The 14,210-nt window shown below is 42.4% G+C and overlaps 1 protein-coding gene across 3 annotated transcripts in view; it reads left to right on the forward strand.

The window, feature by feature from the left end:
* The window catches only part of ppp2r3b (protein phosphatase 2, regulatory subunit B'', beta), a 153,973-nt gene that overhangs the window by 115,784 nt on the left and 23,979 nt on the right, over positions 1-14,210 (forward strand). For all 3 annotated transcript variants that reach the window (XM_041199878.1, XM_041199881.1, XM_041199879.1), the window contains 2 exons: positions 4,571-4,660; positions 12,423-12,598. In XM_041199878.1, coding sequence (XP_041055812.1) covers positions 4,571-4,660; positions 12,423-12,598 — 266 coding nt within the window. The remainder of the gene's footprint in view (positions 1-4,570; positions 4,661-12,422; positions 12,599-14,210) is intronic.

A 14,210-nucleotide genomic window follows, 5' to 3' on the forward strand; every position in this document is an offset into this window, starting at 1 on the left:
TTCAGTATCATGACTAGTCTTATTGTGGCTTTAATTCCACGGTCATGCTTGCCCTGCTTTCTCTCCCCCACACCCCCACCCCCACCCTCCATACCCTTTGACTACCTTGTAGATTTTAAAAAACTGTGTAACTCAGCCTTGAATATATTCATGACCCAGCCTCCGATGATCCCTGAGGTAGTGAATTCCAAAGACAAATGACCCTCTAAGAGAAGAAATTCTTTCTTGTCTCCATCTTAAATGGGAGACCCTTTATTTTGAAACTGTGCCTCTTAGTTCTAGATTCTCTAAGGAGAGACATCGTCTATGCATCTACTCAGTCAAGCCCCATCAAAATCCTTTATTTTTCAATAAGATCACCACTCATTCTTCTAAACTCCAATGAGTATAGGCCCAACCTGCTCAACCTTTCCTCATAAGACAACCCCTCATCCCAAGGAATCAACCTAGTGAACTTTCCCTGAACTGCCTCCTATGCAAGTATATCCCTCCTTAAATAAGGAGACCAAATCTGTACTGCAGTGTGGTCTCACCAATGCACTATACAGTTGTAACAAGATTACCTTACTTTTATGCTCCATCTCCCTTGCAATGAAATACAACATTCAATTTGCCTTCCTAATCACTTGCTGTACCTGCATGCTAACTTTTTGTGTTTCATGTGTGAGAGCACCCAGATCCCTCCAAACCACTACATTCAGCAGTCTTTCTCCGTTTAAATATTCTACTTTTCTGTTCTTCCCAATGAAGTGAACAGCCTCACATTTCCCTACATTATACTCCATCTGTCAAATTATTGCCCAATCACTTAATGGCCTGTACCTTGTATCCTTTTGCAGACTCTTTGGCCGAGTTTTTCTGTGCCCTCTGGCGTCGGGCATGTTCGGTGACGTGAGCGGACTATATTACACAATTAGTTTTATGATGGCGTGAAACCAGTTTGCGAACGTCCGCTCAGCCCACCAATGATGGGCCTCGATTCCTACTTTTGACATCAGAAATCTCATTGTAATACATCAGCATATCATTATAAAGCCAAGCCGCCGGACTCATCACCACCACCCCCCACCCACCGTCCTTGCTGGATCGCCTGCCCACGTTGGCCGGAAAACACGCTGACGTGTTTTACAACAGCACGTAAGCGATGTGCACCTGAAAAGCTGCACTTCGCTCGGGACTTCAATGTTGCCTACCTTGCTTTGGTCAGTACTCGCAGTCAACAGCGCCAGGCTTCACAGACAGCAGCACTTCACTTTTGGCGGGGCTCACAGGTAGGTCTCCACCTACCAGATCAGCCATATGTGAGTGGCTTTTCAATGGCTACAGAGCAAGGCCTTGCTTGGGGAAGGGGGAGAAGTGGCCCCAGGCAAGGGAAGAGGCTGCAGGATAAGAGCTGTACTGGGGAAGGAGGGTATCCCAGGGACATATGTTGATCTGTGCAAGTGGTCTCAAGATGGTGAGAGCTGAGGAGGTAGCCTCTAGAGGAGATAAGGCCTAATGGATGTGTGAGGGTATATGTGAGAGAATGAGCGGTGATATCATTTGAGCTGGCAGTGAATGAGATGCCAGTGAATGTGTGATGGGCTTGAGTGTGTGATTTTAGAGTAATGAGATGGTTGTCGTACCGTGGCTGCTCTGATGAGATCATTCATCATCTATCTGCTTCGGATGGCCATTGCTGCCACCACCTGCCATGCTGGATTGGTGATGCTGCTGCCCGTCCTCAGCCAGAATGGGGGTAGAGGTTATCATGGCTGCCTCCACGGGGTCCAAAAGACAAACCAGTGACGTGTCATTAAACCTGGGGGCTGCAGTCTTTTTGCTTTTCATGGATACCTTCCCTTCCATAGTCATGGGCTAGAAGCACAGAGAGATGTGCTCGTAGCTGGACTTCAAAAATGGCGCCCAGCATGATGAAGCTGTGAGGTGAAGGCATGGCAGGCGAATGAGAGCCCGCCCACCATGGAAATGGCATGTTTCCCGGGAACGCATAAGTAATACAGCGAATTTGGGACAACACAGCGTGAAAACCCGCCATTGTGGCCAGCGGGTAAAACGTCGTTTATCTACCCCAGTGAAAATCTGGGACAATTCCACTTTTTGTGTCCTCCTCACAACTTGCTTTCCTTTGTATCATCAGCAAATTTGGCAACAGTGCACTCAGTCCCTTCATCCAAGTCATTAATATAGTTTGTAAATAGTTGATGCCCAGGCACTGATCCCTGTGGCGCTCCAATAATTACAGCAGCCAACTTGAAAACAACCATTTATCACAACTCTCTGTTTCCTGTTAGTTAGCCAACCCTCTATCCATGCTAATATATTACTCCCAACACCATGAGCTCTTTGTGTTCTGTAGTAACCTTTTATGTGGCACCTTATCATTGCCTTTTGGAAATCTAAATGCACTACATCTGCTGGTTCCCTTTAATCCACCCTGCTTGTTACATCCTCAGAGAACTCTGTCAGACACAATTTCCATTTCACGCAATCAGAGTCAACATGGTTTTATGATCTTCTCAATGTCCCGCCACTACTACCTTAATAATGGATTCCAGCACTTTCCCAATGACAGATGTTAAGCTATCTGGCCTATAGCTTCCTGCTTTCCGCCTCCCTCCTTTCCTGACTGGAGGTGTTATATTTATGGTTTTCCAATCTGAAGGGACCTTTCTAGAATCTAGGGAATTTTGGAAGATTACAGCCAATGCATCCATTATCTCTGCAGCCACTTCTTCTAAGACTTGAGGATAAAGGCCGTCAGGTCCAGGGGACTTATCAGCCTTTAGTCCTATTAGTTTACCATTAGTTTTTCTCTAGTGATCATGACTGTTTTAAATTCCTCCCTTTCTTTTGCCCTTTGATTTCCTACTATTCTAACCTGCAGCTTCATGTGGGCAGGATTTTGCCCTTGGTGGGGGCAGTCGGGAAGCTGACTGCAGCCCGCAATCGGCTCCACACTGCGATTTCAAGCTTGTGGGCCAATTAAGGCCTGCCCAGCGTGGAACGCGAGCGGCAGGGCTCAGCGCTGCCTGTATGGGCGGGAGGAGGAGGAGGGCGGGCGGGAGGAGGAGGGTGGGCGGGCCAAGTGCAACCTTCATGCATGAAAGAGCGCTTCAATCTCCGAGGCATGGAACTGCCTTGGGGAGATGAAGCACTATTTAAAAATAAATATAGGAAATAAAATTGTCATAGAACATGTCCTCTCATGTGACTCTGTCACACGAGCTGGGACATGTTTTTAATTCAAAAATAATTTTTTTATTTGATGTTTATTTGCTTTAGGAAACCTCATCCCGACTGTGGATGACATTTCCTAAAAAATGTAAAAGGCCTCTTGGCCTTTGCACCTACACACCAACTATTAGGTTGGATGAGCAGCGTAAATTTGAATCTAATTAACTTCTTAATGGCCTTAATAATCCTTTTAATTGTCAGTGGACACACAGCTGACTCCAGCACACACCCGCTGAACAAAATATTGCAAGACTGCGCGATGACATCGGGATGCTTGCCCGATGTCATTGAGCATCATTTTACGTTTGGGTGTGTTGGGCGCATGCCCATGCGCCGGGCTTAATGTCCTGCTCCATGTGTGTCCGAAAGAAAGTCCTTCCAGATGTTTCTTCAATGAGAAAACATGGCAGATGATAGGTCATCTCTAAACATCCCTGAAACATCAACTCTGTTTCGCTGCACAGATGCTGCCTAACCTGCTGAACGTTTCAGATTTCCATCATCCAAAGTATTTTGCTTTTGTAATGACATCACTGGGCCCTTCCCTCAGATGCCTTCGCTTAATACTTTTCTGTCAGCAACCTGCACCAGATTTTAGGATTGTAATAATCCATATTGCTTTTAATTTTTGAATGTGATCAAGTACCTCTCAAATGATCTCTTGGAAGCACTAAAGTATTTCAGGTGTTTGTGGTAATTTTTTTACAGCCAGAAGTAACAAAATAATTGAAGTGTTCTTTAAATTGTCATCCTTTGTACCAAGTAATTACTGTCAGTTGAATGCCCTTGCACTGAAAATTAGCCATCACAAATGTAAAGCCTCATTCCTTCAGCTTTTAATAATTGTTGGAGATTTTGAGAATGCAAAAAAAATTAAAAATTGCTTTTTGTTTGTCTCTCTCTTCCTCAATGCAGTTTTACTTTATTTCCCTTTCTGTGCATGATTTGGAAATGAATTAATGCATTCTAACTTGCACTTCTCCATCCTTATTCAAGAAACTTTGCAATCCTTCAATTTGATTGTTTAAGGTGATATACAATTACTTGCCCTGTTCACTCAGGCCCCAGATGCTCTGTTTCTCTCACTGCCATGTTATCAGCTCACATTTTCAGCAACATGTCAAATGAAAATTTAAAAGCATAAAAGTGCAAGGAGTTTCCAATTAACAGCATATGCTGTTGGATGGCCTGCCACAGCAAATTATGGCACTATGTTGAATGATTTTTTTTACAATAATTTGATCCTGCAAATGACCTGGGCTAGAATATTATCCATAAAGTTATAAATTAAATGAGCCCAGCACTAACTTGAAAACTGCTTATTAATTTACAGGCACAGAAAAACTCCAAATGAAAGAAAGATTGGCTATGCAGATTTTGTGTGGTTTTTGATTTCAGAAGAAGACAAAAAGACATCAACTAGGTGAGAAATTTGTAAGTGTGATTACAAGAAGTTGCAACTGATTTACATTTTCTGTTGCAGAATTTTTAATTGAAGAATAAAAATGTGATGCTTGATCATTTTTCAGCACTGACAGTTGGATAGCCAACTTAATTTACACTTTGTGTTTGGACTCTGTCAAGTTTATGAAGTATCCCAGTTTAAGTATTTACAAGTTAAGTAATACCGGTCCATTTCCCACCATTCCCACCCACCCCCATTAAGAAGATGTTGATCTTATTTACATGTTAGAGCAGCAGCATAATTTCTTCTACTTAATTTCTTTGGCTTGATCTGGATTTATAGTCCTACAGTTATTATAAGCTGTTGACATATTTTACTTAAAGGTACAAACAAATAGGAATCTAAAATATGTTCAATTCTCAAATATTGACCATAATGGAGAAGACTTCCTTGGAAGATAATAAAGTCGAGGAAAATTGAGCCTCCGTTGAAATAAGTGCACTGATCAGCTTTTGGGTAATTGAAAGGCTGCCTGTAAGGAGGACCCTATATATTCTTTCTTTCCAAATCTTTTAATATTCTCAAGCTATGTAAATAAGGGGCCTCACTCCTGTTCGACACCCGCACTGAAAGTTTGTTTTTTCCCTGTGAGGCAGCTGTGCCAGTGCTGGCTATACTCAGTTAAACAATGCCATGCCTGTTACAGACTAGGTAGGTTTCTGAAATATACTTCATTGACTGTGGACCCAGGAAGGGCAGCAGTAGATTTAAAAGACCTGTGCGGCTGCTTTACCTCCTTTCTTTCCCGGCCCTACCACCCAGTCTGTCCAATATCTCTCCCTCTCTGACCTCCAATCTTTGACGTTGGAATTTTTACTCTTAACTGTTATGGCAAGTGTGTTTAATTGTAGCAGCTGATCATTTCCTCCAGGACATCAGAACTTGATCAGTTGTGATTCCCATAGTGGTATAGGGCCTTTAATTTCAGGAGCATGTGATGCAGATATATTTTTGGCAGCCTTTTCATCACAATTAGTAGCCATTTAACTAAAAGCATTGTTTCACCCATACTAGTGTTAATCGGCAAGTTTTTGTGAAAATTAGTCTAAACCAGATGAAAAAATTCTATTGATTAAATAATAGTCAAAACTAGTAGGTTAAATCACTAAAAGTTAGTGCCCTAGGTACAAGTAATTAAAATAACTAACGGAATATTGACCTTTATTTCGAGGAGATTGGAATTCAAAAATGAGGAAGTGGTTCCCAGATCTGAATTGGAGTACTATGTTCAGTTTCAGGCACGGAGCCTCAGGAAAGACATTGGCTTTGGAAGGGGTATGACACAGATTCAGAAGAATGATACATAGTCTTAAAGGATTAATTTATGAGGATTGGTCGCATAAACTCTGCTGATATTCCCTTGAGTTTAGAATTTTGAGGGGTAAACAGCTAACATTGGTAGGAGTCATTTATAGGCCAGCAAACAGTAGTGGTAGTGTGGGGCATGGTATTAATCAGGAGATTAGAGAAGCATGTAGCATGGGTAATACAGTAATCATGGGTGACTTGAATAAAATAAAAGCGAAAAACTGCGGATGCTGGAAATCCAAAACAAAAATAAAAATACCTGGAAAAACTCAGCAGGTCCAACAGCATTTGTGGAGAGGAACAGAAGTTAACGTTTCGAGTCCGTATGACTCTTCAACAGAGCTAAGGAAAAATAGAAAAGAGGTGAAATATAAACTGGTTTTGGGGGGGGATCAAAATAGGCTAAAAGGTAGAGATCAAACAATGGATGGAAATACATTTAAAAATAATGGAAATAGGTGGGAAAAGAAAAATCTATATAAATTATTGGAGAAAAAAAGGGGGGGATCGGAAAGGGGGTGGGGATGGAGGAGAGAGTTCATGATCTAAAATTGTTGAACTCAATATTCAGTCCAGAAGGCTGTAAAGTGCCTAGTCGGAAGATGAGGTGCTGTTCCTCCAGTTCACTTCAATGTGCATATAGACGGGGTAAGTGCTGTGGAGGACGAGTTTCTGGAGTGTGTTGGGGATGGTTTGAAGAACTGACTAGAGAACAGGCTATTCTAGATCTAGTATTATGTAACAAGAAAAGCTAATTAATAATCTTGTTGTAGAAGAACTTTTAGGGATGAGTGACTATAATATAGAATTTTACATTATGTTTGAGAATGAGGCAGTTCAAATTGACTGAGGTGGATTGGGAAAATACATTAAAAGGTATGATGATATTACATAGTTTATCATTACATAGTTTTCAGCAACTATACATTCCTTCAAGGCACAAAAGTCCAAAAGGAAAAGTCAGTCAACTGTGGCTAACAAAGGAGGTGAAGGACTGTATAAAATAAAAGGCCTATAAAGTTGCCAGAGCTCATCATAAACCTGAGGATTGGGAACATTTTAGAATACAGCAAAGAAGGACCAAGAAACTGATAAGGAAAGGGAGAATAGAATATGAGTGTAGACTAGTAAAAAACATAAAAAGTGGACTGTTAAAGCTTTTGTAGGTATGTAAAAATGAAATATTTGGCTGAGACAAATGTGGATCCATTACAGGTAGAGTCAGGAGAATTTATAATGGGAAATAGAGAAATCGTAGAGAGGCTAGATGATTATTTTGTATGTTTTCACTGAGGAAGATACAAGAAATCTCCCAGAATTAGGGATCCAAGGGACAAAGGAGAATGAGGAATTGAAGGAAATTAGTATTACTAAGAAGGCTGTATTAGAGAAATCAATGGGGCTGAAGGTTAATAAGTCTACGGGACCTGATATTCTACATTGCAGTGTTGAAAGAGGTACCTACGGAGTTAGTGCATGCATTTGTGATCATCTTCAAAAATTCTATATGTCCTAGAATAGTTCCTGCAGATTGGAAAGTAGCAAATGTCACCCCACTATTTAAGAATGGAGGGAGAGAGAAAACAGGGAACTACAGATCTGTTAGCCTTACATCAGTAGTAGTATGGAAAATGCTAGAATTTATTCTAAAGGATGTGATAAATGGACGCTTGGATAATAACGATCTGATTGGGCATAGTCAACATGGATTTATGAATGGGAAATCATGTTTAATGAACCTGTTGGAGTTTTTTGAGGTTGCTACTAACAGAATTGATAAAGGGGAGTTGGTAGACCTGGTATATTTGGATAGGAGGCAATACAACATTGATTAAGGATTGACTAATAGGCGGAAAACAGTAGGAATAAACGGGTCATTCTTGCGTTGACAGGCTGTGGGGTATTGCAAGGATCAGTATTTAGGCCCCAGCTGTTCACGATATATATCTGATTTGGATGAGGGGACCAAATGTAATATTTCCAATTTTGCAAATTACACAAAGCTAGGTGGCAATGTGTGTTGTGAGGAAGATGCAAAGCAGCTTCGAGGGGACTTGGATAGACTTAGTGGGCAGAATTTGCCGTCAGCAAGCAGGGAGCGGGGCCTGCTTGCCAGCACACAAAATGTCGCGGGATGATGTCAGGCAGAACCCCTGACGTCATCCCGGCCCGTTTAAATTTTCAGGAAGGCGGGGGGGGGCACAGCAAAATCAGCTGTGGGCCTGCCAACTTGCCAATGGCCAATTGAGGCCATTGACAAGATCAATTATACAATTAAGAGACCTGCCTGTCCAACCTTAAGGTTGGCGGGCAGGCCAGGAGCCTCTGCGGGCAATAGAAAAAACATGGAACCTCATCCACCGGAGGGATGAGGCTTCATGTAGGGCTTAAAAGTGTTCAGTAAACTTATTATGTAAATTATGAACATGTCCGATCTCATGTGACATTGTCACATTAGGGGAACATGTTAAGGAATTTTTTTTTCTATTTTTAATATTTTTAAAAGTGTCAGTGATCTCCCTGAGGCAGCAATAAGCCTCAGGGAGATGTGCGCTCTTTCGTGCGCACGCGTGAAAGAGTGCACTTTCGCTTTTGGGGAACACCCCGCCCACACAGGAAGCACATAGTGCTTCCCGCCGGACGTGACGCTGGATGGGCCTTAATTGGCCCACCCACGTAAAATGGTGGCGGGGCCCGCTTCTCCCGTGGGGATCGGCTCCCTGCCTGCCGGAGATTGGGTTGGGCCGAGCCTTCCTGCCTGACAGGCAGAAAATTATGCCCAGTGAGTGAGCAAGAACATGGCAGATAGAATATAATGTGGAAAAATGTGAGGTTATCCACGTTGGTAAGAGGAACAGATGTGTAGAGTATTTCTTAAATGGTAAGAGGTTAGAAAGTGTAGATGTATAAAGGGACCTGGATGTCTTCGTCAATAAGTCACTGAAAGCCAACTTGTAAGTGCAGCAAGCAATTAAGACTAATGCTTTGTTAGCCTTTATTGTAAGAGGAGTTGAGTATATCAGTAGCAAAGTCTTGCTTCAATTGTGAAGAACCTTGGTTAGACACACCTGGAGTAGTGTGTGCTGCTTTTGTCCCCTTACCTTACAAAGCATATTATTGCCATAGAAGGAGTGCAATGAAGGTTCACCAGAATTGTTTTCCGGGATGGTGAGACTGTCCTATGAAGAGAGATTGGGGAAATGGCCTGTATTCTCTAGAGTTTCGAAGAATGTGAGGTGATCTCATTGAAACCCACTAAATACTTAAAGGGATAGGCAGGGTAGATGCAGGTAAAATATTTCCCCTGGTTGGGGAGTCTAGAACCAGGGAACCCAATTTCAAAATAAGGGGGAAACCACTTAGGTCCGGGCTGAGGAGAATTTTTTTTACTCAGTGTTGTGAATCTTTGAAATTATCTACCCCAGAGGGCTGTGGAAGCTCAGTATGTTTTGTATATTGAGTATGTTAAAAGCAGAGATTGATAGATTTCTGAATGCTGATGACATAAAGGGATGTGGCGATAGTGCAGACAGAAAGGCATTGAAGTGACAATCAGCCATGATCCTAATGAATAGCTGAATGGTCTACCCCTGCTCCTATTTTCCTAATCTCTCAGGGTGTTTAAAATGATAAAGGGATTTGATGGGTAGATGCCCATAAAATATTTCCTCCAATGAGAATATTCAGATCAAGAGGCCATAACCTTAAAATTAGACCTGGGCCATTTAGGAATAAAGTCAAGAAGCAGTTCTTCACAAAGTGATGGAAATCTGGAACATTTCTTCCCCTGTTAGACTGTAGATGTTGGAACAATCAAAATTGTCAAGACCAAGATCACTAGCTTTTAGTTAAGTAAGGGCATCAAGGATATGGCACAGAGGTAGTTAAATGGAGTTGAACTGCAGATCAGTCATCATCTAATTGAATGACAGAACAGACTTGAAGGGCTGAATGGCCTAATCCTGTTCCTATGTTAAAGCTACACCTGCAATGCAGTCTAGCAAAAAAAAAAATGAATGAGAATTCAGATAATGGTCAATAGTTTACCTGTGTGGAAACACTAAATATTAGAAAAGACACTGAAAGATTGGACAACATCCAGAAGAGTAAAAAATAAATATAAAAACAAAAAAACTGCGGATGCTGGAAATCCAAAACAAAAACAGAATTACCTGGAAAAACTCAGCAGGTCTGGCAGCATCGGCAGAGAAGAAAAGATTTGACGTTTCGAGTCCTCATGACCCTTCGACAGAACTTGAGTTCGAGTCCAAGAAAGAGTTGAAATATAAGGTGGTTTAAGGTGTTGGGGGCAGCTGTTGGTGGTGTGGGGGGGGGGGGGGGGGGGGGGTGCGGAGGAGAGAGAGAGAGAGAAGTGGGGGGGGTGGTGTGGTTGTAGGCAAAAGCAGTGATAGAAGCAGATCATAAAAAGATGTCATAAACAACAGGACAAAAGAAAACATAGGTGTTAAAGTTGGTGATATTATCTAAAAGAATGTGCTAATTAAGAATGGATGGTAGGGCACTCAAGGTATAGCTCTAGTGGGGGTGGGGGGAGTATAAAAGATTTAAAATATTTAAAAATAATGGAAATAGGTGGGAAAAGAAAAATCTATATAATTTATTGGAAAAAAACAAAAGGAAGGGGGAAACAGAAAGGGGGTGGGGATGGAGGGGCGAGCTCAAGACCTAAAGTTGTTGAATTCAATATTCAGTCCAGAAGGCTGTAAAATGCCTAGTCGGAAGATGAGGTGTTGTTCCTTCAGTTTGCGTTGGGCTTCACTGGAACAATGCAGCAAGCCAAGGACAGACATGTGGGCAAGAGAGCAGGGTGGAGTGTTAAAATGGCAAGCGACAGGGAGGTTTGGGTCATTCTTGCGGACAGACCGCAGGTGTTCTGCAAAGCGGTCGCCCAGTTTACGTTTGGTCTCTCCAATGTAGAGGAGACCACCTTGGGAGCAACGAATGCAGTAGACTAAGTTGGGGGAGATGCAAATTTTCCTCTCTCCTCACTGTCCAAGGGCCCAAACACTCTTTTCAAGTGAAGCAGCATTTCACTTGCATCTCCCCCAACTTAGTCTACTGCATTCGTTGCTCCCAATGTGGTCTCCTCTACATTGGAGAGACCAAACGTAAACTGGGCGACCGCTTTGCAGAACACCTGCGGTCTGTTCACAAGAATGACCCAAACCTCCCTGTCGCTTGCCATTTTAACACTCCACCCTGCTCTCTTGCCCACATGTCTGTCCTTGGCTTGCTGCATTGTTCCAGTGAAGCCCAACGCAAACTGGAGGAACAACACCTCATCTTCCGACTAGGCACTTTACAGCCTTCCAAACTGAATATTGAATTCAACAACTTTAGGTCTTGAGCTCCCCCCTCCATCCCCACCCCCTTTCTGTTTCCCCCTTCCTTTTTTTTTCCAATAAATTATATAGATTTTTCCTTTCCCACCTATTTCCATTATTTTTAAATATTTTAAATCTTTTATGCTCCCCCCACCCCCACTAGAGCTATACCTTGAGTGCCCTACCATCCATTCTTAATTAGCACATTCGTTTAGATAATATCACCAATTTTAACACCTATGTGTTCTTTTGTCCTGTTGTTTATGACATCTTTTGATGATCTGCTTCTATCACTGCTCTTGCCTACAACCACACCACCACCCCCCAACTTTCTCTCTCTCTCTCTCTCTCTCCCCGCCCCCCCCAACACCTTAAACCAGCTTATATTTCAACTTTTTCTTGGACTCGAACTCAAGTTCTGTCGAAGGGTCATGAGGACTCGAAACGTCAACTGTTTTCTTCAGAAGATTAAGGTTGTTTTGTTTCAGGTAATAGTGCTGTAATGAAGGGCTCTAGCATTAACCTGTTTTTCAGATGCTGATTGATCTACTATGCCTTTCCAGCATTTGAGTCGTGCTTTGGTGGTGTAATAGGTTTTTGTCCCAAACTGATGCCCTCAATTAATTCTTTTAATTAAGGCCTGCTTCTTTGTGCAGTTTTGTTGATGTTGCTTTATAACCTCGTAACCCGGAATAAGAGGCTTCTGAGGTGGAAACTACCTGCTCAGAAAGCAGAGAGCTTAAAAAGGAGAGGGAGGGAAAGGAGTAAGTGTAAAGAGAAAATGGGAAAATGCGCAGTTTAATTAAGTGACCAGCATTAAATTAAAAGCAATCTGCATTGATGCATTCGTGTTGGCCAAGGACAGTATCTAGAACAATGTTTTAAATAACTGCAATTTTAAATTAAAATATACCACCAGTTGCTTCTATTTTGATTTTTCTATCTTTCAACATTAAAAATGCCATTCTGAGAAAAATTAATTTCATCTTGTACCTGTTCTGCATGCTGGCATTTAATTTTATTATTAGCCTCTCATAGACCTTATCTATTATTTTCCTCCCTGACAGTATTGAATACTGGTTCCGCTGTATGGACCTTGATGGTGATGGTGTGCTTTCTATGTATGAACTGAACTATTTCTACGAGGACCAGTGCAAAAAGCTAGAGTGCATGTCTATTGAGCCACTGCCTTTTGAAGACTGCCTTTGTCAATTGCTTGATCTTGTTAAGCCAGAATGCGAAGGTATTTTTCTTAAATTCATTCATGGGCATTTGCTAACAAAGCCACTACTTTTGCCCATCCCTAACAGTTAAGACTGATTGAATTACTTGGCCATTTCAGAGGGCAGTTAAGAGTAAATCACATTGCAGCGGGCCTGGAGTCACATGTAGGCCAGACCGGAGAAGAGCAGCAGATTTTTCACTAAAGGACATTGGTGCACCAGATGTGTTTTTATGACAATCCAACAGTTACATGTCGTCATTATTAATACTTCTTTGTTCAAGCTTCAATTAATTGAATTTAAATTTCTCGGCTGCTGTAATGGATTTGAACTCCTGTCTCCAGATCATTACAGAATCACACAGTACAGAAGAGGCCCTTCGGCCCATCGAGTCTGCACTGACACGTGAGAAACATCTGACCTACCTACCTAACCCCGTTTACCAGCACTTGGCCCATAGCCTTGAATGTTATGATGTGCTAAGTGCTCATCCAGGTACTTTTTAAAGGATGTGAGGCAACCCACCTCCACCACCCTGCCAGGCAGTGCATTCCAGACCGTCGCCACCCTCTGGGTAAAAAAGGTTTTCCTCACATCCCCCCTAAACCTCCTGCCCCTCACCTTGAACTTATGTCCCCTTGTGACTGACCCTTCAACTAAAGGGAACAGCTGCTCTCTATCCCCCCTGTCCATGCCCCTCATAATCTTGTACACCTCGATCAGGTCGGCACTCAGTCTTCTCTGCTCCAATGAAAACAACCCAAGTCTATCCAACCTCTCTTCATAACTTAAATGTTTCATCCCAGGAAACATCCTGGTGAATCTCTTCTGCACCCCCTCCAGTGCAATCACATCCTTCCTATAATGTGGTGACCAGAACTGCACACAGTACTCCAGCTGTGGCCTCACCAAGGTTCTTTGCAACTCCAACATGACCTCCCTGCTTTTGTAATCTGTGCCTCGATTGATAAAGGCAAGTGACCCATATGCCTTTTTCAGCACCCCGCTAACATGCCTCTTCGCCTTCATAGATCTATGGACACACACGCCAAGGTCCCTTTGTCCCTCAGATCAAGCTTTTAGGTTTCTAGTGCAGTAACATGACCGCTATACTCCGTTCCTGTACTTTTTATTTTCTCATGGGATGTGGACGTCACTAGCAAGCCCAGCATTTGTTGCCCATCCCTAATTGCCCTTGAACTGAGTGGCTTGCTAGGACATTGTAGAGGACAGTCAAGAGTCAACCGCATTGCTGTGGGCCTGGAGTCGTGTGTAGGCCAGACCAGGTAAAGGTGGCAGATTTTCTTCCCAAAGGGCGCTAATGAGCTAGATGGGGTTTTATGACAATCAGTGATAGGGTCATGGTCACCATTACTGAGATTATCTTTAAATTCCAGATTTATTAACTGAATCCAGATGCCACCAGCTGCCATGGCTGGATTTGAACCTATGTCCCCAGAGCATTAGCTGGATTACTAGTCCAGTGACATAATCAATACGCCACCGTCTCTCCTTAATTCTCTCATTCAACATTAACTGAAGTTCACAGAAAAATATCCAGTCCTGTCTGCAGATGTGATATTTTTGTTTCTTCAGTTTACAAAGTAAATTATAACATGAAGCTTTTAATGT

This window comes from Carcharodon carcharias, chromosome 11 (assembly GCF_017639515.1).
Source record: "Carcharodon carcharias isolate sCarCar2 chromosome 11, sCarCar2.pri, whole genome shotgun sequence".
NCBI lineage: Eukaryota > Metazoa > Chordata > Chondrichthyes > Lamniformes > Lamnidae > Carcharodon > Carcharodon carcharias.